The following is a 22,382-nucleotide window of genomic DNA, read 5'->3' on the forward strand; positions in this document are numbered from 1 at the left end:
CGGCGGATTACTAGGCTAGTGTGCGGCGCGCGCAACGTGTTTGACGTTTTGACGCAGTGGAGGAGGAGGAGGGAGGGAGACTGACAAGTGGGCTCCACCATGAACTGCAGTTCAACTCATCAAAGAAAATCTCATGCACAAATTCACAAACACGAAAAAAAAATGTCCCGATCAATTTCTGATTACAAGCGCTAGAGGTGGCAACCAAATCTACTCCAGATCCAAACCTACTTCTATATATGCATTTCAATCGGCTCTGAACACAATGCCATGATCTGCAGCCATGACTGACCGAACAGAAGCTAACGCAAGAAACTCCCAAGAACAGAGTTGGCAATCCACGACGACGAACGCCGTCCATTTACATCAGCGGTTGTGGAGAGGGTCCGACGAGTTGGGCACCCGCCGCGCGCTGCCGCGGACCAGCTGCCCGTCCGTCGCCGGGAACCGCGGCCACCTCCTCGCCCGCACGTCGATCGTCGCCGCCGCCGCCGCCGCCGCCCCGTCGTCCGGCGGCTTCGCTTCTTCGGCGCTACCTCCACCCCCGCCACCGCCATCTCCTCCGACGACCGCCGCCTTCGTGGAGGCGAGCAGCGTGAGGAGGAGCGCAAGGAGGAGCAGGAGCCTTTGGCTCGCCATCTCCTGCATGTGGGTGTTCGTAGAAGAAAGAGCAGCGACAGAGTGCACTGTGTCACTCACTGTGCTACCCTACACTGCTCCTCCTCCGTGTCTCACAGATTCAGAGAGGAAGCTGCACTTGTCTGAATCTTCTGATGCAGAGTAGCATCAGTCTATCAGAAGTACTACCAATGTACTAGTAACAGAAGAAGTGCAGCAGAGAGTGATTAACACCTTGGCAGAGTGGTGATCAGATTGGCACATCGAAGATTAGTGTGGTGTGGAATTGTGGATGAGCAATGGTGATTAGCGCAGCAGTCAAAGGTGAAAAGGCCTTTTTTTTTTTCTTCCTACCATAGTGAGGTGTAGGAGCTAATGCACAATCATTTGCCACATTGTCAACTTTGCACCGCACCACCCGAAAAGACAATTGCATTCTACTCCTGGCAGTAGAATCTTTGCGACACCTAGAAATATAGATAAAAGGAGAGAACGAAAGAAAGAAAGAAACGCAGTAGCAGAAGGATTTCATCTGCTGCTTCTTTCTGTCGCACTCTTTAAAAACACAAAACACATAATCTTCAGAAATTGATCGGTGCTGGACTAACAATACATTATTAGTCTTCAGAAATTGAGGAGTTCAGGTCCCAAATGACGCAACCTTTTTGGTGCTTTTAGGTGAGGTGGTTAGTGCAAGAATTGGATGTTAGCGGGAGGTGATTAATTAGCGGGGAGCAGGTGAATTGGCCCGGGAAACAGGGGACACGACTTTCCACGAGAGAAAGGCCTTGAGCTCCAAAGCCTATGGCCTTGCATTTGCATCTTGCACTGCACTGCCATATGCCATGCCCTCGCTCGCTTTGCCTGAGCCGCTGCTTCTTTTGTGTCTTCTCTCCTTTTACCGAACCAAACAACCAGCCCGGCAGCAGCTGCAGAGCGTGCGAGGCTGCACCGATGGCTTGGCTCAGCTTTCCATTTGCACTGGGAGTTGTTCTCTGTGCCTGCTGGATTGTTCAGTGCCTGCTGGAGACAGGAGCGCATGAATCTGGGTTCTGGGTTGTCTGTTGTATGGTCCTGTCACAAATTTTTGTTTGGTGAATCTAAGGTCCTGTAGTTTCCAAAAAGTTTTTTAAAAACATCTCATCGAATTTTTGATAGAAACATTAAATATACGTAACATTAAAACTAATTACACCGTTACGTAGTAAATCACGAGACGAATCTTTTGAGCCTAATTAGTACGTGATTGGCCATAAATGATATAATAACATATATGTGCTAATGACAGATTAATTAAGCTCAAAAGATTCGTCTCGTAATTTCTGGACGGTATCTATAATTTATTTTCTAATTAGCCTATGTTTAATACTTCAAATGTATATCCGTATATTCGATGTGATGTTTTTACAAACTGATCAAGGCCTAATGCTTGCCAAAACTATTTTCAAAAATGGACTGTGAGCTGCATAGCACGTTTCCATTTTCAGATGCATGTGCATGGCCTGAGTTTGTAGGGTACTGCACTTAGGTTGCGTTTTATTTCTGATCATTCTAAGTTTTTTTCATGGTTTTTACGATTAAGGTTGTGTTCGCATGTATAGATTAGTTATCGGCTTCGTCTGTACGCTTTACGAACCACTAAATGACGTATTTTGTCACCTCATATTTTTAAATTAGACTTTTAATTTTGTAGGAATTAATTACATTGTTTATATAATTAAATAAATATTACAAAAATCAGAAAATCTTTTATCTCCAAAAACGAACGCATCCTAAACAATGTGTTTTTTAAAAAACAATTCTATATAGAAGTTTACCATCACACTTTTCTATAGTAGATTTTAACTTTGAAGTAGTTAATTTTATCATCTATACCATTAAATCGATATAAAAAACTAAATAATCTTTTATTTGTTAGATAATTCAATTCAATCATAAACAACAGATTACGAATTTAAACCCTAATCAGCACATGATCACCGATTAATTCAAATGCGGAAAACTAAATAACCTGCAGGTGAAGCCATCTGATTCCCTTCTCTTCTTTTCTTCAATTCCGTCTTCTTTCCTTCGTCTCCGGTGAGATTAGTTCGCCGGTGATCTGATTTGAATCTCCGACCTTCGGGTCTCCAACGGCACTGCCCTGGAATCACCGCACGAAACCCTTCCAGCGCTTCTCTGATCGGGAGAGCTTGATTTCGAATTTCTGGTTTAGAGAATAAGCGACACGAGCGTCCCCGTGGGCTCCTCTTCTTTTATATAGCACTGGTGGGCCTCGGGGGTTTTTCCTAATCCGATTCTGACTCGTAACCACCGATCGCAGTTACGGCCCATAAGGGTTACGAATTTCAGAGTTAGAGATGGATTACGGATAGGATTACGGTGGTTATATCCTTTCCTAAATATCGGCTAACCGATAAATCAACCAACATTCTCCCCTTGATTTAGAGGTTAATTACGAGTTCATCATGCAATACAGCTCCCTAAAGCAATGTGTCACAACAACATTTCGCATCATTGAGACGACAAGACTTATAGTTCACAATATCATACGAATAAACCCTTGATTAATTAAGCGGGTGTTGATTGAACTTAATTGCCCCGGTTTCCAGGATCTTTATTCAAGGTCATTACACAATCCCATGTTGGCCACATGTTCTTTGAACAAGTTGGGAGGTAAGCCTTTAGTTAACGGATCCGCAAGCATTGATTTAGTGTTTATGTATTCAATTTTGATTGTTTGATCCTGTACTCTATCTTTCACAACATGGTATTTAATGTCAATATGTTTGACAGCTTCACTTGACTTGTTGTTACTCGTATAGAACAATGCGGCCTCATTGTCGCAGTATATCGTCAGTGGTCTTTCAATGCTATCAACCACTTGTAATCCCGGGATAAAATTTTTAAGCCATACAGCCTGCCCCGTTGCGTGATAACATGCCACAAATTCTGCCTGCATTGTCGACGATGCAGTCAGTGTTTGTTTAGTACTTTTTCATGAAATGGCTCCCCCCGCAAGAGTGAATATATACCCAGAAGTAGATTTCTTGGTATCTAAACACCCTGCGAAGTCAGTATCCGAATAGTCTATAACTTCAAGCTTATCAGATTTTCTGTATGTGAGCATGTAATGTTTAGTTCCTTGCAAATAACGCAATACTTTCTTTACTGCCTTCCAATGGTCCATACCTGGTTTAGACAGATATCTGCCAAGCATCCCGGTTACAAACGCCAAGTCTGGTCGCGTACAAACTTGAGCATACATTAAGCTTCCGACAGCTGAAGCATATGGTACCTTAGTCATTTCTTTTTCTTCCAATTCATTTCTCGGACTTTGGAATGAACTAAACTTGTCCCCTTTCATAATTGGAGCAGGTGATGTCGAGCATTTGCTCATATTATATCTTTCCAATACTCTGGAAATATATGATTTCTGTGATAAACCTAGCACCCCTTTGGACCTGTCTCGGTGAATCTCAATACCCAAAACGTATGATGCATCACCGAGATCTTTCATATCAAATTTCGATGACAAAAATTCCTTGGTTTCTCGCAGCAGATTCTTGTCACTGCTTGCTAATAAAATGTCATCTACATAGAGTACTAGTATAATGAATTTTCCACCTTTAATTTTGGTATAAATGCAGTTGTCCACCTTATTTTCCTTAAATCCGAATTTCTTGATAATTTCATCGAACTTAAGGTTCCATTGCCTTGACGCCTGTTTAAGTCCATAGATGGATTTCTTAAGTTTGCATCCCATATGGCTCTTTCCTTTCACAACAAAACCTTCCGGTTGAGCCATGTAAACATTTTCATTTAAGTCGCCATTTAGAAATGCTGTTTTCACATCCATTTGATGGAGTTCTAAATCATAATGTGCCACTAGCGCCATGACAATTCTGAATGAGTCTTTCTTAGAGACAGGAGAGAATGTTTCATTGTAATCAATTCCTTCTCTCTGCGAAAAACCCTTTGCCACAAGCCTTGCTTTGAATCGTTCGATATTTCCTTTGGAGTCCAATTTAGTTTTGTAGACCCATTTGCAGCCTACTGTTTTTACTCCTTTAGGAATTTCTACTAGATCCCACACTTTATTTTGGCTCATTGATTTGAGTTCATCTTCCATGGCTTGAACCCACTTGGATGAATTTTTACTGCTTATGGCTTCTTTAAATGAGGTGGGGTCGTCTACCTTCCCAATATCTTCACCCATGTAAATTTCATAATAATCAAGGATGGCAGATCTCCTATTCCGTTGTGATCGTCTTAATTCTTGATTTTCATTATTGACCACAGACAGTTCAGGATCAGGTTGCGGAATCTCTTCTTCATTATGTATCACAGGACTCTGTTGAGGCTCATTATTTTCATGGGTTTCAATATTTTTCTCAGCAGTAGCCGTAGTGCCAACTGTGGGAACTACAGTTTGTGGTACATTATGAAAAATAGGGACATTATTCTCTTGGATTTCCAGAGGAGAAGAAACACTCACCCGAATTTCCTCGAGATTAATTTCCCTTTCCTGTGAGCTCCCCATTTCATAATTTTCCAAGAAGACAGCGTGTCTGGTTTCTACAAATTTAGTGACACGGTCTGGACAGTAAAATCGATATCCCTTAGAATGTGATGGGTAACCGATAAAATGACAGCTCACAGTCTTGGGGTCTAGTTTCTTCAATTGGGGGTTGAATAATTTCGCTTCTGCACGGCAGCCCCATACTTTCAAATAATTTAATGTCGGTTTTCTTCCGGTCCACAGTTCATACGGAGTTTTCGGCACGGACTTGCTTGGAACTCTGTTTAGTATGTGTGCAGCCGTTTTTAATGCCTCAATCCATAATTTATTTGATAAGTTGGAGTGACTAAGCATGCTCCGCACCATCTCCATGAGTGTGCGGTTGCGTCTTTCTGCCACTCCATTTTGTTGAGGCTCCCCAGGCATGGAATATTGTGCAATAATCACATGAATCTGAAGATATTGAGCAAATGGACCAGGACTTTGCCCAAATGGAGCATGTTTCCCATAGTACTCACCACCACGGTCTGATCTCACTATTTTAATTTTTGCGTTGTGCTGGTTTTCAACTTCTGCTTTGAATATTTTGAATTTTTCGAGAGATTCAGAACGATCGCTTATGGGGTAAATATATCCATAACGGGAGTAATCATCCGTAAATGTAATGAATGAATCAAAACCATCTACAGATGTCACTGGGAACGGTCCACAAATATCAGTGTGAATTATTTCTAGTGGACTCGTGCTCCTAGTGGCTCCTTTCTTAATTGATTTAGCAAATTTTCCTTTAACACAATCTATGCAATGATTAGCGTCAGAAAAATCTAAGGGGAGTAATAATTCTTCTTTAATGAGACGTTCGATTCTCCCCCTAGAAATGTGGCCTAAGCGACAGTGCCACAATTTCGATGAAGTCTTATTTTTATCATTGCAGGCATTTATGACATTCATCACAGTATGATCCAAAAAGAGCAAGTAGAGTTTGTCTCGCACGAAGGCAAGACCAATTACTTTATTTAGATGCTTAATGTAACAAGTTCTCTTGGAAAAATAACAGTCATATCCTGACTCTGCTAGGACTCTGACTGAAATAAGATTTCTTTTAACGGAAGGAGCAACTAAGACATTATTAAGTATTAAATTGTAGCCACTGGGAAGCTTGAGTGCGAGGTCTCCAACAGCCTCCACTTCAATCTCTGCTCCATCAGCTACTCTTAGGATGTGCTCCCCTTTTCTTAGCGTCTGGACGCCATTCAATCCCTGTAATGAATTAGTAACATGCACGGTGGCACCTGAGTCAATCCACCAAGAATTCTGAGAAAACTCAATATATAGGGATTCATTAACGTTGGAAATTTCATTAATTTCATTTATACCTTTACGGGCCAACCACTCCTTGAAGCGGGGGCAGTCTTTGTGCCAATGTCCATCACTGTCACAGAAAGTGCAGTGAGGATTCTTGAATTTTGGCCCAGCTGAAGGTTGAGCAGTTGATTGCGCGGCCTTACTCCCTCCTTGTTTCGGAGGATGAGGTGGCTTGCCCTTTTTCTTTGATCCAGAGGCTTCTCCTTGATGGAACTTCCTCTTGCCCTTAGAGTTGACGAGGTTGAGCTGGTCAATGTGTTTCTGCCTTTTGGCCTTTTGACGCTCTTCCTCTTCCACTGCGTGGGAGATAAGCTCTGAAATGGTCCACTTTTCTTTTTGAGTATTGTAGTGAATTTTGAACGGATCATAATCAGAGTTTAGTGAGTTCAGGATGAAATGGACAAGATAGGCTTCCGAAATTTCCATGTCCATCGTTTTTAGTTGATGAGCCATGTGTGACATTTCCATGATGTGTTGTCGGATGCCTTTCTTTCCATCATAGACAGAAGAGCCCATTTTCATGATAAGAGTACTGGCATAGGTTTTGGTACACGCCTTGTAGTTCGATTCAATGTTTGCCAGGTACGTCTTAACATTGTCAGAGTCAGCAATCCCCCCTATAATAGAAGGAGAGATGTTGCTCTTGATGTACATTAGAGACACTCTGTTTGATTTCTCTCAAGCGGGCCACTTTTCATCGTAAGCCCACTTGAGATTAGTGTATTCCTCATCATTCTCATCCATGAAGTCAGCTAATTTTGGCTCCACGGGTGGATCCTCTCTAAGTGCGAGATCATTTTCCAACAGCCCCAAATTCAGGAGCATGTTGTTTTTCCATTCAGCATAATTAGTCCCATCAAGTGGCTCAATCCTTTTGAGCTGTGACAAAGCTGCAGATGACAATTTATACTATAAAACATTTGATCAAAATAAAATAATATGTGTATAATACTTCTCCAAATCTAATCACCGTTGGGCAGAAAAAACTTAGAAAAATAAAATAAATCCTTAATTATATCACCGTTGGGCAGAAATAATCAAGGAAGAATTAATCAAATTTAAATTGACGTGAAATCATAAATAACGTTGGTCAATAAATAACTTCACATCATAAATTCTTTCTAGCAAACTTCCCATTGGTTCCATTTGACTAGAAATAATTTTCTGAGCAATAAAATATATTTTATCAATTTTTTTAAATTTTAAACAGCCCATAACAAGGTATAAACTAATTTATGGAATAAAAAAATAATCATTTTTTTTGGCCTGTCCATTTATCGGGCCGGCCCACAAGAGGCCGGCCCTTTAGGCAGCGCGCGCGTAGGGGCACCGGCCCACACGGCCGAGTCGGCCCATGAGCGCCGACGGCCCTTATGATGGCGGCGGCCCAGGAATAAGGGCGCTCGGCCCGTGGCCGTCTGATCTGATCGGACGGCCAGGATTTGGTGCGACGAGATCAAAAAAAAACCTCGCGACCGAAACCCTAACCCTAGCCGCTTTTCACTCTTCGGATTCCTCTCTCTCTCCTCTTTCTCTGGCGGCGGGCGGCGAGCGCCCGGCGCTGGATGGCGGCGGCGGTCCGGCGGGGAGGGCGCACGCCCGTCGCCCGTCGGCTGGGGGGGCGAACACGCCCGAAGGCAGCGGCGCCCAAGCCGGCCGTTTCCCGTCGGTACGAAGGTCCGGCGACGGTGACGGCGCACGTGCGGCGGAGCCGGCGTGGCCGGAGGAGGAGAGCAGAGGCGTCGGTGCGGCGGTCCGGCGGGGAGGGCGCGCGCCGGAAGCGCGGACCATCACCCACCGGCTGGGGGGGGCGAGCTCGCCCGAAGGCGGCGGAGCCCAAGCCGGTCGTTCCCGTCGGCGCGGAGACCCGACGACGGTGACGACGCACGTACGGCGGAGCCGGCGTGGCCGGAGGAGAAGAGCGGAGGCGGCGGCGCCCTTGCGCCGGCGCGCGGCAACCACGCACGCGCGCGTGCCATGCACGGGTCAAAGCCCGCTCGGCGGCGGCGGCGGTGGATGGCGGCCGATCCCCGGCGCAAATAGCGGCGGCACCGGCGCACGCACGGATGGGCGAAGCCCACCCGACGGCGACGGCGACGACCGGCATTGCTCCGGTGAGCTTTCTTCAATCCAAAGCCGGATCGAATAGATTGGTTGACTGTAATTTGATCTAAGGTTTGAGGTTTTGATTTCTCGGTTTGGAATTCGAATCAACAACAGTGTATGCAGCTAACTCGAATCCTTCACCGATTAGATTAATTAACAGACCGAAAAACAATCAATTGATTCATAATCAATCAGTGATGGGATCAAATCCGATTAGGATTGCTCTGATACCACAATGTTAGATAATTCAATTCAATCATAAACAACAGATTACGAATTTAAACCCTAATCAGCACATGATCACCGATTAATTCAAATGCGAAAAACTAAATAACCTGCAGGTGAAGCCATCTGATTCCCTTCTCTTCTTTTCTTCAATTCCGTCTTCTTTCCTTCGTCTCCGATGAGATTAGTTCGCTGGTGATCTGATTTGAATCTCCGACCTTCGGGTCTCCAACGGCACTGCCCTGGAATCGCCGCACGGAACCCTTCCAGCGCTTCTCTGATCGGGCGAGCTTGATTTCGAATTTCTGGTTTAGAGAATAAGCGACACGAGCGTCCCCGTGGGCTCCTCTTCTTTTATATAGCACTGGTGGGCCTCGGGGGCTTTTCCTAATCCGATTCTGACCCGTAACCACCGATCGCAGTTACGGCCCATAAGGGTTACGAATTTCAGAGTTAGAGATGGATTACGGATAGGATTACGGTGGTTATATCCTTTCCTAAATATCGGCTAACCGATAAATCAACCAACATTATTTTTATCCTCTATTAACAAAATAACACAACCTTATCTCAACTCATGTGTTCAGTTTTTTCAGATTCATATAACAGTGCCTTAGCTCCAAGGTCATCACGATATGGCTTGTAGAGACATGTTGGGTGAGCTCGTCCTCTCCCCATGTGCTATTGCTCTGAGTAAAACTAAGGGCATGCATAGTACCTCTACGTAATGAATGATCTTATCTCGTCACAAAGTAGCGACAACTCCACCTCAACTTCTATTGGAGTCCTGCATAGCTACTCACATCTTGCATAGGGCACATGTGCCTCGGCTTTGTGCACGCAACTCAATGGCCTGCGTGGTTGAGTGTCATACCCAGAAATTCCTCACACGAATTTCTAAATTTAATTGTGTATTAAAATCCCTGTCCAGGACCAGCCAGGATACACAAAAAGACAATGTTGATTACATAACCATCGTTCTTAGAAACAACTGAAAATAACACTTATTCTAACGAAAATGTAACGGAAAGAAAAGTAGACTAGCTCCAGCGAGTACGGCTCCAGTCCACAGGCAAAGCTTCGACGGCAGACCAGCTCACTCCTGAGAGTCACCTCCATCGGATTACACTTCTAACTCTGGAGGGGGAAATTGGGAAAGGCTGAGTACAAACCACCGTACTCAACAAGTAGCACGGAAAAGAGGGTAATAAATGATGCATAAGGATTATCAAGGACAGACTTAGGGTTAGTTGCAATAAAGCAGCACTTAAATAAATAATAGAAAATAAACCGAATAAATGTAATTAAATACATTAAATGATAAGTAAATAACAGTTGTAAAATACCACAACACTGTCCAACGTTACACCACGTTGCAACAGGCCCGACCACTACTCAACGTTACACCACGTTGCAGTAGTCCCAAGTGAAAACCAGTTTACTAAGGTCATTAAAGGTTCACTAATCACAGTGAAGCTGGGAGTTCGCCCGTAACCATGGGCACGGCTATTCGAATAGGTTATACTCTGATCAGAGGTGTACTACTGTATCCACAAGACACGACTCCACTACACTTGAACGTGCGCCAACATACCACCATGGTATACCGAAAAGGAGTCCGTGATAGGACCCGTCACATAACCCTCCCTATTTAATCGCACCACACTTCAGGTTTCACCCCCTCCTTTACACCAAGCCGGGCAGTCCCCTCTTGTGCCTTGGTAGATCTGGAAGCAGCAGAGGCTTTCGTTACATCACGGTTGCCCGTCCATACTCCATCATGCCTACCCTTGCCTTGGTACGTCAAATAGTTCGAAGCATGCTTCAAATCCCACCATACCCATTCGACATGTGGTTAGCACTAACATACTTCCAGGGTTTCCTGTGAACCGGTCCTTAATTGCCATGAGTGCGACTCTCAAAACCATGCACCCACAGCCCACCATTATCAATATTTTAGTTAACATTAGCCCGAACCGGGTAATGAATCATTATTACAGCTATTCAGAGCTAATCATGATTAAATGTGATCCCATGAGCTACTTGTTCTAAGTACGGCTAAGCATTAACATAGGCCTAACTCTAATCAAGTTACCCTTGGTCTAGCATGAATAAAGTTGGATAATCAACGGCATAATAATAAGGATTACCCAAAAAATAAATACAGTAAATACTTTAATTAAAACAATGCATATTTGAATAAACAAAGCGGTGAATTTGTAATAATGGGTTCAATATGATCAACGATGAGTGCCACTTGCCTTGCTCTGGCCCCTGGGGTACTTCGGCGATGATCTCTTCGGTGGGGTCCGAATCTAAGCGACAAAGCATAAAAATAAATAAAACAGGCACAAACTCTATTGAAACAGTAAAAGAAAGTATTTTTAATGGATTCTTGACAATTTTATGAATTTAATGAAATTTGAATGGACCTAAACAGAGACTAGATGAATTACTTATGAATTTTAGAAGTTTTCTGGGTTTTTTAACTAAACAGAAAAATCCTAAATCAATTATTGCGCAATTAATGGGGCTGCTGACGTCAGTGAGGAGAGAGGAGGCTTGCCGACAGGTGGGGGCCACCTGTCGGTGGGAGAGAGGGAGAGAGAGAGGCTGGCAAGCGGGCCCGGGGGAGGAGAGAGAGGGAGAGAAGGGCGGGCGGCTGCCAGGTGGGCCACGGGGCGAGGGAGAAAGGGTGAGACCGACGGGTGGGGCCCGCCGGTCAGAGAGGAGAGCAGGGGAGTGGGGAGCGGGTGCTCGGCTGACGGCGGCAACCGGTGGCGGCTCACGGCGCGGCGGTGACGACACGATGACGCAGCGACGACCGGCAACCGACGGCTAGCGGCGGGAGGGCGACGACGGCGACGACCGGCGCAAGGCAACGGGCGACGGCGCACGGTGTCGGGGCGATGGCGACGGCGCACGGGAGGTGGAGGTGGGCTCTGGCAGCGGCGGCATGGCGACCGCGCGACGACGGTGTGGCGAAGGCGATGGCGCTGAGGCGGTGCGTCGGCGGCAGCGAACGGCGCGCGCGTGCGACGACGACACGCGCGTCGGCGTCGGCGACCGAAGAGGGGAAAGGGGAAGGAGGGAGGAAGGGAGATGCTCACCGACGAAGGCGAAGGTAAGGGGAAGCACGGCGAGGACGAGGCGAAGGTGATGACGCGGTCCCGCGGGAATGACCGGCAGCGAGGCACGGACGGCGACGCGTTGGCGACGACATCAAGCGCGGCGGCGAAGAGGGCGAGGAGGTGACGAGGGCGCTCGGGTGTCCTCCGGCGGCGACGGGGGCAGCGGAAGGTCAGTGAGACAGCGGGACACGAGGTGACAGTCGGCGGCGAGGGTGGCGAGGCGCAAGCGGCGAGATCGACTGCGGCGGCGAAGTGATGCGGCACGGCGGCGGCTTGGGTCGGACGGGGAAAAGCGGCGGCGGCGCTCGGGAGAGGGGTATTTATAGGGGAAGGTGGCGCGGTTAGGGCAGCGAGGTAGTGTGATACCGAGTCGGCGACGAGGCGGACTCGGCGGTGGCAGTTGCGGCGGCGCGGCGAAGGCGGGGCGGAGGCGGACTCGGGCGCGGCCGGCACAGCGTGGTGCGGTCGCTGACAGGTGGGCCCCGCCTGTCAGTGGCGCGAGTAAGGAGGGAGGACGGACTCCGTGGGCGGGCACGGCGCGCGGGCGAGCTAGGCCGAGGCGGCGGCCCAGGAGGGAGGGAGGAGGCGCGGATAGGAGAGCTGCCGGCTCGGCTGGGTCGGCCTGGAGGGGCGGAGGGATGGGCCGGCTCGGCTGGGCCGGCCCGGGAAGGAAGAGGGGAAAAAGAAAAAGGAAAAAGAAAAAGAGAGAGGAGAAAAATTGGACTTCAGCCCAATTTGAGGAGGAAGGGAAAAAGAAAGGAAAAAGAAGGGAAAAAGGGAAACCCCACTTTTGCCGAATTTTAAATTAATTTATTTGGCCAAATTTTATACTTCTTCAATTTGAGTTTAAATCCAGTTAATCGATTTGCGAACCTCGATTTAATTAAATTAAGTTCTTTTAGAGGGATTTTTCCTGAGTTAATTAAGCCAATTATTATTTACGGATTTCTTTTACGAATTTAGGCTTGGCACAAAACTCCGGGTGTGACATTGAGCTTCGTCCCCAGTTGGCCAGTCCACACCTCAAATGCATGAGTTTTTCCCTCTCATCGTCACCTCGATTTGCTTGGCCTCCGGGGAGAAGAGCAGCTATAGAGCGTACCAGGAAGACGAAGCTTGCCACAAGGTCCAACCAGATCCATCAACCTTCGCCGTCAAGATCCGCCCACCACCAAGCTCCGCCCTCCACCGAGCTCCATTGCCTAGATCCTCGCCGTCCCCACGAAGAAAGGTAAGAGGTCAGATCCACGCGAGGTGAGGAAGGGTGGCTGGCTCACGGCTAGATCCGGCACCGACACGTGGGCCTTGAGCTCACCATGTCATGCCGCCTCAAACCGCTCATCCACACCGTGGTTATCACCCACCATGATTTGCGCCACCGTCAGTTAGAGGGGGACACCGGAGGAGGGAGAGGGCCGCTACTACCCCACGCTTGACCCACAACCGCCCGCTTCAATGTACGCCCTGAGAGGTGGAGACATTAAGAAGAAGAACCGGAGAGAGAGGGGGGAATGTGCTGAAAGGAGAAAAGAAAGCACTGACATGTATTTTTAGGGCCCATTTGAAGAAACCGGTGTGTTAGGACATGCACTATACAGGCTCCATGAATGAGTGGTTCCAGCGAAAAAGAACTTGCCGTGTAGAACGAAGCCACTCCTCTCACAGTGCTAGTTGCTTAATGCGGGTCCGACGAAAAATTACTTTATCTTACTTCACCTCTCCTCTCTCTCACCTCTCACCTCTGTTCACTCCCTCTCCCACCTTGCTTTGCTCTCTCCCTCTCTCCTCTCATTCTCTCAGACAATGCTACCGGCGGCGGAGAGTGGTCCCAGCGGCGACGAAGGAAGGAAGGACGACATCGGATCGAGGGAGGGCGGCGCCGAAGTGAGGTCGAACGGCGGTGGAACGAGCGGGCTACGCCGGAGGCGGCGACCGACCTCGGCGGCGACGATGCAACCTTGGTGGCAATGACCAACCTCGGCGGCGCTGGCCGACCTCAGCGGTTCCAGTGTAGGTGGCGGCGATCGACCTCGTCGGGCGGCGGGTGACGTCACCAGCGCTGCTGACTTCGGTGGTGGCGACGAGTCCCGGCGACAACGGCGGCCGCGTCCCTGCTCTCTGCCGCCTTCTCCAGTTCTCCCCTACCCTCATGGCATGCTCTCTATCGCAAAAAGCTATGTCCTCCGACAAAAGTTGAAAAAAGTTGGAGGAGGCAACCGTAGCTTGCAGAGGGCACGAGAAGCTTGGTGAGGGCACAACTCAGCCCTAGCTGGAATGGAGTCTCCGACATGGCATGCTAGAGCTACACGCTAGGTCACGGCATATTGCATGCTCTTATAAGAGTTATATCTTTACTCGGACCTTCATCTACTTTTGCATAGGTGGCATCTAGGACGGTTGAAGACCCATAGCATTGTTTATGCCCTAACGAATCCAACCCCCAATAACTCCACCTTCAAACCATGGTGAGACGATGGGATTGGACGAGTCTGGAATACTTGATACTCCCTCTGTTTTTTTAATTGACGCGGTTGATTTTTTATCTACGTTTGACCCTTCGTCTTATTCAGTTTTTTTTGTTAATTATTGATTATTTTATTATGATTATTTATTACTTAAGTAACTTTAAGTATAAATTATAATTTTGTATATTTGGACAAATTTTTTAAATGAGATGAATGATCAAAGGTAAATAAAAAATCATCTGTCTCAATTAAAAAATAGGAGGGAGTACATTCTTTTCAAAACGTGGAAACTATTCCACATCGGTATTAGCGGTAAAAATTTCATTTCACATGCCGATCCTTCAATCTCTACGTTGTGCATTACATGTTACAAGCAACCTATAAAAAAATGGCACTATGCATTAGAGGGGGTATTATATTCATCAAATCAAAGTGCCCGAGATGACGTGGCACTTAAAAAATACACCATTGAAACTAGCCCTAGCTCTGATACTGTCTTAACGGTGTCTTGATAATACAGATATTATAGGTCATAATTATATTAGGACTGCTCAATCGCAATTAAGAAAAGTAACGCATTTGCCTAATTACATTAGGACTACACTAACGCAATTAAGAAAAATACCGCATTTACAAACCAAAGGCACTTCATATTGAAACAATTTCAATTTTTGACTACGAATTTTATGTCGTATTTTTCCTTTGCGATGGAGCAAACAGTCGTATGTATCAGGCCTGCCATGATACTGGGCCTTTTATTCTTCATGTAAAGGTTGCAAGCTGGGCCCCCAACGTCAGCCCATCACGACCCAAAGTCAGCCCATCACGACACGCGCGTTTCACCTGAGTGACCGACCACCCGTCTTCCGGAGATCTTCTAGAAGCGAAGCGAACCAAATCAAACCCCACCCTCCAAGTCTCCGACTCCACGGCACAGTTCTCTCTCCCCGTCCCCTCCCACTCCACGGCGCAGATCTCTCCCTGACTCCTTCTCCCGCTTCCCCGCACAGCCGAGCCATGGCGGAGGACGCCCCCAGCGCCGGCGCCGAGGGGAGCCATGCCGCGTCCGCCGAGGGAGCCGCCGCCGCTCCTGCTGCGAAGGTCGCCGCGGAGGCGCTGCTCCCGTCGCTGAGCATCTGGCCGCCGTCGCAGCGCACGCGCGACGCCGTGGTGCGCCGCCTCGTGCAGACGCTGGCGGCGCCCAGCGTGCTCTCCCAGCGCTACGGGGCCGTCCCGGAGGCCGAGGCCGAGCGCGCCGCCGCCGACGTCGAGGCGGAGGCCTACGCCGCCGTCTCCGACTCGTCCGGCGCCGCCCCGGCCTCCGTCGAGGACGGGATCGAGGTGCTGCAGGCGTACTCCAAGGAGGTCAGCCGCCGCCTCCTCGAGCTCGCCAAGTCCCGCGCTGCCGCCGCGGCTGCTCCGGCGGCGGGGGGCGCGTCCGAGTCGGAGGCGGCTGCTCCGGCTCCAGCGGAGGAGTAAGATGCTGCCCCCCGCGCTTAGATCCACCAAGAACTGATGCTATTTTGGCACTTAATTGGAGATTATTTATGATTCCTTCCGCTGATGATCACTAGTACCTCTATATGTATTAGGAATGTTCGCTTGGCTTGAGATGATGAATTGATGTTTATTACCTGAACCTGGTACCTTGTTACAAATGTGTTGAAGCTATATAGGTCCATGTTATCGTCTGCGCTCACACATGTATGAAGCCATAATCTGTTTGCTCCTTGTTTGCATGAGTCAGATGTTCTGATTATTTGGCTGTATATGCGTTAGTGCTTCCAGAGTTCAGGAGTATGTACTATATTTTCATTTAAACCTGGGGGTATGCCAGTTCTACTATTACTGTGGATTGGTTTGGTAGTAAAGAAGGGAACTACCTAGTTCTTCAATCTTAATAATCTAAATGGAGCTACAAAATCTTCTAATAAGTTACATGGTTTGTCATAAATTGGAAGAGGTGTTTATGGAATTTGAATTCAAGTATTCAATTAGTACTGTATGTTAGATGATACAACAGGTGGCATTTCAATGAAGAATACCGAAGTGCAAGAAGATGAAGGCACAGTGCATATGAAGGCAGGTGGCATTTCAATGAAGAATACCAAACTGCAAGAAGACGAAGGCATAGTACATTCATCTCTTCAGGAAACTATTACACCGGTTTGAGAAGTTAGATTTACACATTGAAGATTTGAAATTAGTCCTGGATGAAAACTACAGCTTACCATCAATTTTTTTTATTTCTCTGCTATTCATTTGGCCTATTGTTATGCTGTACATGAAAATGACCTAGACTGCATTGCTTAGATTGGAAAAGGTACCAATTCTCCAGACCTGCCTGTCTGTTATGAGTTTCAGCGCATAAAGGACAGTGTTATCTATTCTGCGTGTATTTGCCAATCGGAGGATCTGACTCAAACTGCTTGAATATTATGGAACCTTCTCTTGTCTGTAGGTTATCCATTTTCATGACATTCTGATTACTTTCAAGCAGTTGCATTGCTTAATGAATTATTTGCTGCAAGGGGATTAGTCTCAGCACCTGTAAATGCTGGTGATGTTTAATTTTTGAGTAAATAGCAGTTTGGGCCATATATTTTTACCGATCTTGCAGCTTGGACTAGGTCTTAGCCTAGGTTTTCACTTTGGACCGTATGGTCTTGTATTTTAGTTTCACCATGCACAACCCTCTCACTCAAGTGAATCAGCCCATCACAAAACTATCTTCTTCCTCTCGTTTGCTGCTATTAGTTGGTGATGCTTTCTTTCACTCTTTTCCCACTGAGCTTGTATTGACCACCTGTGTTCTACGGGCCTAGCCTAGGTTCAGATCAGATCACAACAAGAGATGGTGATGAGCAGAAACACTTGAAGTACTAGAGCTTGAGTGCACAGCCAACAATATCGCCGGAGCTGCCGATGATTGAGCGCAAGCAATGGAGGAACAGCATCAAATGCGTTGGTGCCCATGCTCAAGCATCATTTCATTGATGGTGGCCTCAAATGAACGAAGAGAGAGATAGAGCAAAACACCGGTCCAATATGAAACATGTATATAATTACATGGTCCAAAGTAAAAATATAGATTTACTCATAGTCCAAGCTGCAAATGTGGTAATAAGAGATGGCCCAATCTGCAATTCACTCTTAATTTTTTGCATGGAGTACTTGAAGGTGCATCCGTTCGTTGTACTACCTTCCTACCTGGTGCTGTGTCATATTCATGTAGAACATGGCATTAAAAAGCAGAAAGAAAAAAGGAAAAGGAAAATGGCACCAGTCATGTCAAAGTTGTTCTCATTTCACATGTTTGGTAGCTCCAATATCCTTTTGATCTGGCTAAATTTTAGTAACGCATTTTTCATCACATGTGTCCAGCAACCACCAATTTCTCATTGCTCATTTAAAGGGTTGATCTGGTGCCTGAAGGCCCCAGTAAGTCTCAACCTACCTCGTTGAGACAAATCAGAATGTTATCTCAGTCGAGACAATAAATACCAGCTGTACTGAGCAGATATTACACTTGAATATATTGTTGTTAGGTACTATCTCCGTTGTATAATAACTTTATTTTTTTAATTTATATGTCTAATATTTGACTATTTATTTTTTTAAAAAATTATAAAAAACTTTTAAAAATTAGTCACACATAAAATATCATTCATATTTTACCATCTAATAATAATAAAAATATTAATAAAAAAATTTAAATAAAACGAAGAGTTAAAATATTATATCTAAAATTAAAAAATAAACTTAATATGGGACGGATGTAGTATTGTTGTATACTTGCCGGTGTTTGGGTAAGGCTGGCCCAAGACAATTGCATTTGCTATTTGATTCGCACTTTTGCCATGGCCTTATTAGCACTGATCTCCCGGTGACCATGAACGAAACCCAAATAAATAGCCGTTGTCACTGTTGGATCAGCAGCTGCCTGCATTGAGCGATGGAGAAGTGGAGCAATGCGAGTTCGTGCGACTTTAGACGATCGACTGTGTTCTTTTTACCACTGTCTTGTCTTTTTACTTCTGCTTATACTCATACGTATATAAAAGTATATTTACAATTATTTTTTATTTGCAAAAATCACCCTTAAGATTATTATCAATTTTTTCATTGGCTTCTACACGCATACTTACCAAACTGTTGAAGGATACGGTTTTGCAATAAGATTCTATTTAGAAGTTTATCATCTCACTTGTCTAGAGTAGAATTTCAAGTTTGTCTTGCTGCTCACACGCTTGTAGGGAGCACCATGGATGAGTTGAGCGAGACAGAGGAAGAACATAGAGGAACAACGAGGAACAGAGAAATTTGGGAGAGGAACCGAGAAATTTGGGAGGGAAGACGGATTCTATTTTTCCCATCCAGCCTGTTGTTTTCGTTACGACCATCTCCTCCTTATACCCTGTTACATTTACAGAGGCCTGATCCATCAATCTTGGCTCGCAGGCCCATTTGTTGCCCGTCATTTTTCGGCATCATCTTTACCGAGTTAATTTTATCACTATCTACTACTATAAAAAGAAATAGTGATTGTGGTGAATCTGTCAACTACCTCACCATCAACTCCCTCCTATTTCTTGAAAAAAAGTAACTAAGACATATATATCAAACCACTTTATTAACTCTACTTTAATAATACTAATGATACTTTTAATAAGATCCCGTTACAACACATAGGTAGTATGCTAGTATCATTAAATAACTATATAAAATTATTTTAGATGATCGATTGTGTTCTTTTACCTAGATTATTATCAATTTTTTCTCGGTTTCTATGTGCATGCTTACCAAATTGAACGGTGATTTTTTTGCAACAAAATTCTATTAGAAGTTCACCAACCCAAGTGTCTAGTATAAAATTTTAAGTTTGTCATAGTTAATTTCATCAAATAACTATCAATAAGTCACATCTTTTTTCTTCTTTCATCACCACCAGAAGAACATAGCTGAACTCCCAACTTACAGGACCACAGGTGATAGCACACGTGGGAAAAAACAATAGTCGTCCAAACAAGCCCCAAAAAAGTGGGTACACGTGGAGAGATGCCATTGGTCAGGTGCTCTGATCAATCATCACCTCTCTCCAAGCAGCTACAACAGCAAAATATAATCATATTTTAAAGAGATAAGAGAGAAGAGAAAAATGAGGTGGGCTACTAATTAGTAGACAGCTACATACGAGCCTCAAAATAAAATATGTGTATAACATGTGAGACCATGTATTGATGTTTTGTAAATAACTATTGTATAAATTAACTATAGATGAATTATAGGCAGTAGTTATGAACTTGCTCTCACGCACAAGACACGCGGTGCCTCAGGCCTAAGAAATCCGCTCGGACCGCTCGTAAAGATTCACGAGCAAGTCACCGTCTGAACTCTGAACCCGATCGAAACTTCCGACCCTCCGAGCGGCACAATAAGACACCCGATCGCCGACGCGGCGAGCGAGTTCAAGCCAAAGGGCAAACACCCTCTCTCTCTCTCTCTCTCTCTCTCTGCTCGCCATCGGCAGTTGCTCCGCGTCATCGAGCGCGCGGCGCCGGCGATCCATCCGCGCGCGAGAGAGAGGTGCGTGCGCTCCGATCGTATCCTCCTTTTCGTTCCGGTTGATCGCGATTCACCGCAGCGGCATTCCGCGCGCCATGGCTAACTCCTTTTTTTTTTTTTTTTTTTTGCCCTTGCAGTCTGTAACGGGGCGCTTGCACGGAGGGCAGGCGGCGCCCGGGTTGAACTCAGCGCGCGCGGCGGCGGGTCGGATGGCTTCCTTCGAGATGAGTGAACTCAAGAGTACGCGACCCTCACCCAACAACCAGCACTCTTCCCTCTCCTCATTCTGCTGATCGCCCTTTGATTTCTTCGGAACTCATGAAGCCCGCCCCGCGTGTTTGCGTCGATCGCATTTCCGTTTTTCTTCTTTTCCTGTGCGATTTATGGATTGTTTGGTGAGTGGGCGATGGGAACGTATTTGCTTTCACGTTTTCGCTCTGCTTACGAATTGTTTTGGAGGAAGATGACGCGTGTCTAATTGTACCTTGCATGATCGATCATGCGCTAATCTGTTCCCTGTTGATAGCCTTGCGAAATGCGGTTGTTTCATTTTTGTGCAGGATGGATTGCTCGTGTTTGATAGCTAAAAATGTTTCTAAAATATAGTATGTCCAATCGAGTCCTGTGTTCAAATTATCGGTGTGTGTTTGGTGGGAACTGAGTCACTGACACGAACTTCACCATATTTCCGGTGTTTCGTGTTAAGTTCTGTTTAAGTCCTCTTGTTTGTTACTTCAGAGAATTTGCCATTACTGAGTGCAAGTACTCTGTTGCTTCTCTGCACACTTTAAGTTAAAATTCTGAGCAAATAAGTTCGGCTTAGCAACTTAGAATCTATTCAGGCTGAGAAAGTTTCAGGTGTCGATTTTCCAGAATTCAGAACAAGAACTTGGTCATGGTCGTCCATCGCTGAGATAGTAAATTGTCTGTTCGTTAGTTCAATATGGTTCATCTGAAATTCGCAATGCATCTTATTTGCATATAATAGGGCATTATTTGTGCTGTAATTTGGCCGCCTTGCTTAAGCTTTGTGCTAGTATATTTTCCTTGTGTAATTATGTGCCAATGTAGATACATCAATGGCTCAACCATTTCATCACTTCTTTTAACAGAGATTGGGCTAGGCTTGACTGGGTTTGGAGTTCTATTCTCGTTTCTTGGGATCATCATGCTGTTTGACAAGGGCTTCCTCGCAATTGGAAACGTACGATTCAGATCCCGATTGATCCTTCTGATCCACTGTAACCTCATCCTTACGGAACTTACTAATGAGTACGTATGTCATGTTGGCAGATTCTGTTTGTGTGTGGTGTTTCACTGACCATTGGACTGCAGTCAACTGTGCAATTCTTCACCAAACCTAAGAATCACAAGGTCTATATCACTGCAAACGCCCTGTTTCAATTCTAGACTTCCAGTTCCATTATGTGCTGAAAAAGTGTACCTCATTGTGCAGGGCTCAATCTCTTTTGGAATTGGCTTCTTCCTGATCCTTGTCGGTTGGCCGTTCTTTGGCATACTGGCAGAGGCATACGGCTTCGTCAAGCTCTTCAGGTCCGTATACTCTATGGCGTTTTCGTTCTGAGATATGATCGTGATCACCTGGTTCTAGGTGATGTGCATTGTGAAATGGAAAAACAGGCTAATCTCTTCTGCTGCTGATATTTTACTCAACAGAGGCTTCTGGCCAACCGCTGCTGTGTACTTGCAAAAGAGCCCCACCTTCGGTTGGATATTCCACCACCCTCTTGTGACTTCGGTATGGCTACAAGCAATCAGATGCGCTTAAACTCCCTGATGTGGTAGATTCCTGTGTCTCTGATCTGTTCCTGTTCACCATTTTGCAGCTGCTCACTAGGTTCAGAGGAAGACGTGTCCCGGTGTAATCGTCGCTTTGCGGCCGATCACTCTAAAAGGAATGCCGGATAGCCTGTAAAGAAACTCGTTTGTTCGTTCGATATAGTAGCAATTCATTGGTGCTGCTGGTATGCAATTCTTGCTGTGCGCTGCTACCAGTATTTTCGTCTCAAGACCTCAAGAAATCGTTAACTACGCCTGCCATTTGTTTTCTGTAGAAACTAGGAGTAGAATAATAGAATGTCTCTCTTGCTTAAGGAGACAGTACAACGTAAATGGGTAGAATTGTCACCTTAAGGAGGTTATGCTCAGTGCATGACTGATTAATTGATTTGTAGGCCAGTCGTATGGAATATCAAGTTTTGCATTTGCTGCCCTCCAGTTGCCATGCCCCGTTACAAGTTTCGACTTGACAGTCCTATGCAGTCTGTGTCCATAGAAGCAACCAAATTGACAGTCCGGTGTTAACATATGGTAGAGTGAAAGTTATACCAATATCAACTATAATTGGGATAATAGAGTGAAATG

General features: G+C 45.8%; 3 protein-coding genes across 3 annotated transcripts; 2 read left to right on the plus strand and 1 right to left on the minus strand.

Moving 5' to 3' along the window:
* Positions 1–170: 170 nt before the first annotated feature.
* Positions 171–648, minus strand: LOC121055055. The gene has a single exon (XM_040526512.1). The coding sequence runs from the start codon at positions 646–648 to the stop codon at positions 367–369; it is 282 nt and encodes a 93-aa protein (XP_040382446.1). The 3' UTR covers positions 171–366.
* Positions 649–15,332: 14,684 nt separating this feature from the next.
* On the plus strand, positions 15,333–16,201 carry LOC121054951 (MFP1 attachment factor 1-like). Its single transcript, XM_040526130.1, has one exon. It carries the CDS (start codon positions 15,450–15,452, stop codon positions 15,909–15,911), a length of 462 nt encoding a protein of 153 aa, XP_040382064.1. The 5' UTR covers positions 15,333–15,449; the 3' UTR covers positions 15,912–16,201.
* A 3,601-nt stretch (positions 16,202–19,802) lies between these two features.
* On the plus strand, positions 19,803–22,229 carry LOC102722876 (vesicle transport protein GOT1-like). Its single transcript, XM_006657845.3, has 7 exons — positions 19,803–20,018; positions 20,135–20,237; positions 21,110–21,201; positions 21,291–21,371; positions 21,454–21,551; positions 21,675–21,756; positions 21,845–22,229. Exons 2-7 carry the CDS (start codon positions 20,207–20,209, stop codon positions 21,881–21,883), a joined length of 423 nt encoding a protein of 140 aa, XP_006657908.1. The 5' UTR covers positions 19,803–20,018; positions 20,135–20,206; the 3' UTR covers positions 21,884–22,229.
* Positions 22,230–22,382: the final 153 nt, after the last annotated feature.

Source organism: Oryza brachyantha, chromosome 7 (assembly GCF_000231095.2).
Source record: "Oryza brachyantha chromosome 7, ObraRS2, whole genome shotgun sequence".
Taxonomy (NCBI): domain Eukaryota; kingdom Viridiplantae; phylum Streptophyta; class Magnoliopsida; order Poales; family Poaceae; genus Oryza; species Oryza brachyantha.

What these genes read in the sequence shown, in the direction of transcription:
- LOC121054951 (XM_040526130.1), top strand. Translation starts at nt 15,450, where the DNA reads ATGGCGGAGGACGCCCCCAGCGCCGGCGCCGAGGGGAGCCATGCCGCG.
- LOC121055055 (XM_040526512.1), bottom strand. Translation starts at nt 648, where the DNA reads ATGCAGGAGATGGCGAGCCAAAGGCTCCTGCTCCTCCTTGCGCTCCTC.
- LOC102722876 (XM_006657845.3), top strand. Translation starts at nt 20,207, where the DNA reads ATGGCTTCCTTCGAGATGAGTGAACTCAAGA. An exon ending in CGAGATGAGTGAACTCAAGA is followed by an intron (nt 20,238 to 21,109) that starts GTACGCGACCCT and finishes TTCTTTTAACAG; the next exon opens with AGATTGGGCTAGGCTTGACT. An exon ending in CCAAACCTAAGAATCACAAG is followed by an intron (nt 21,372 to 21,453) that starts GTCTATATCACT and finishes CTCATTGTGCAG; the next exon opens with GGCTCAATCTCTTTTGGAAT.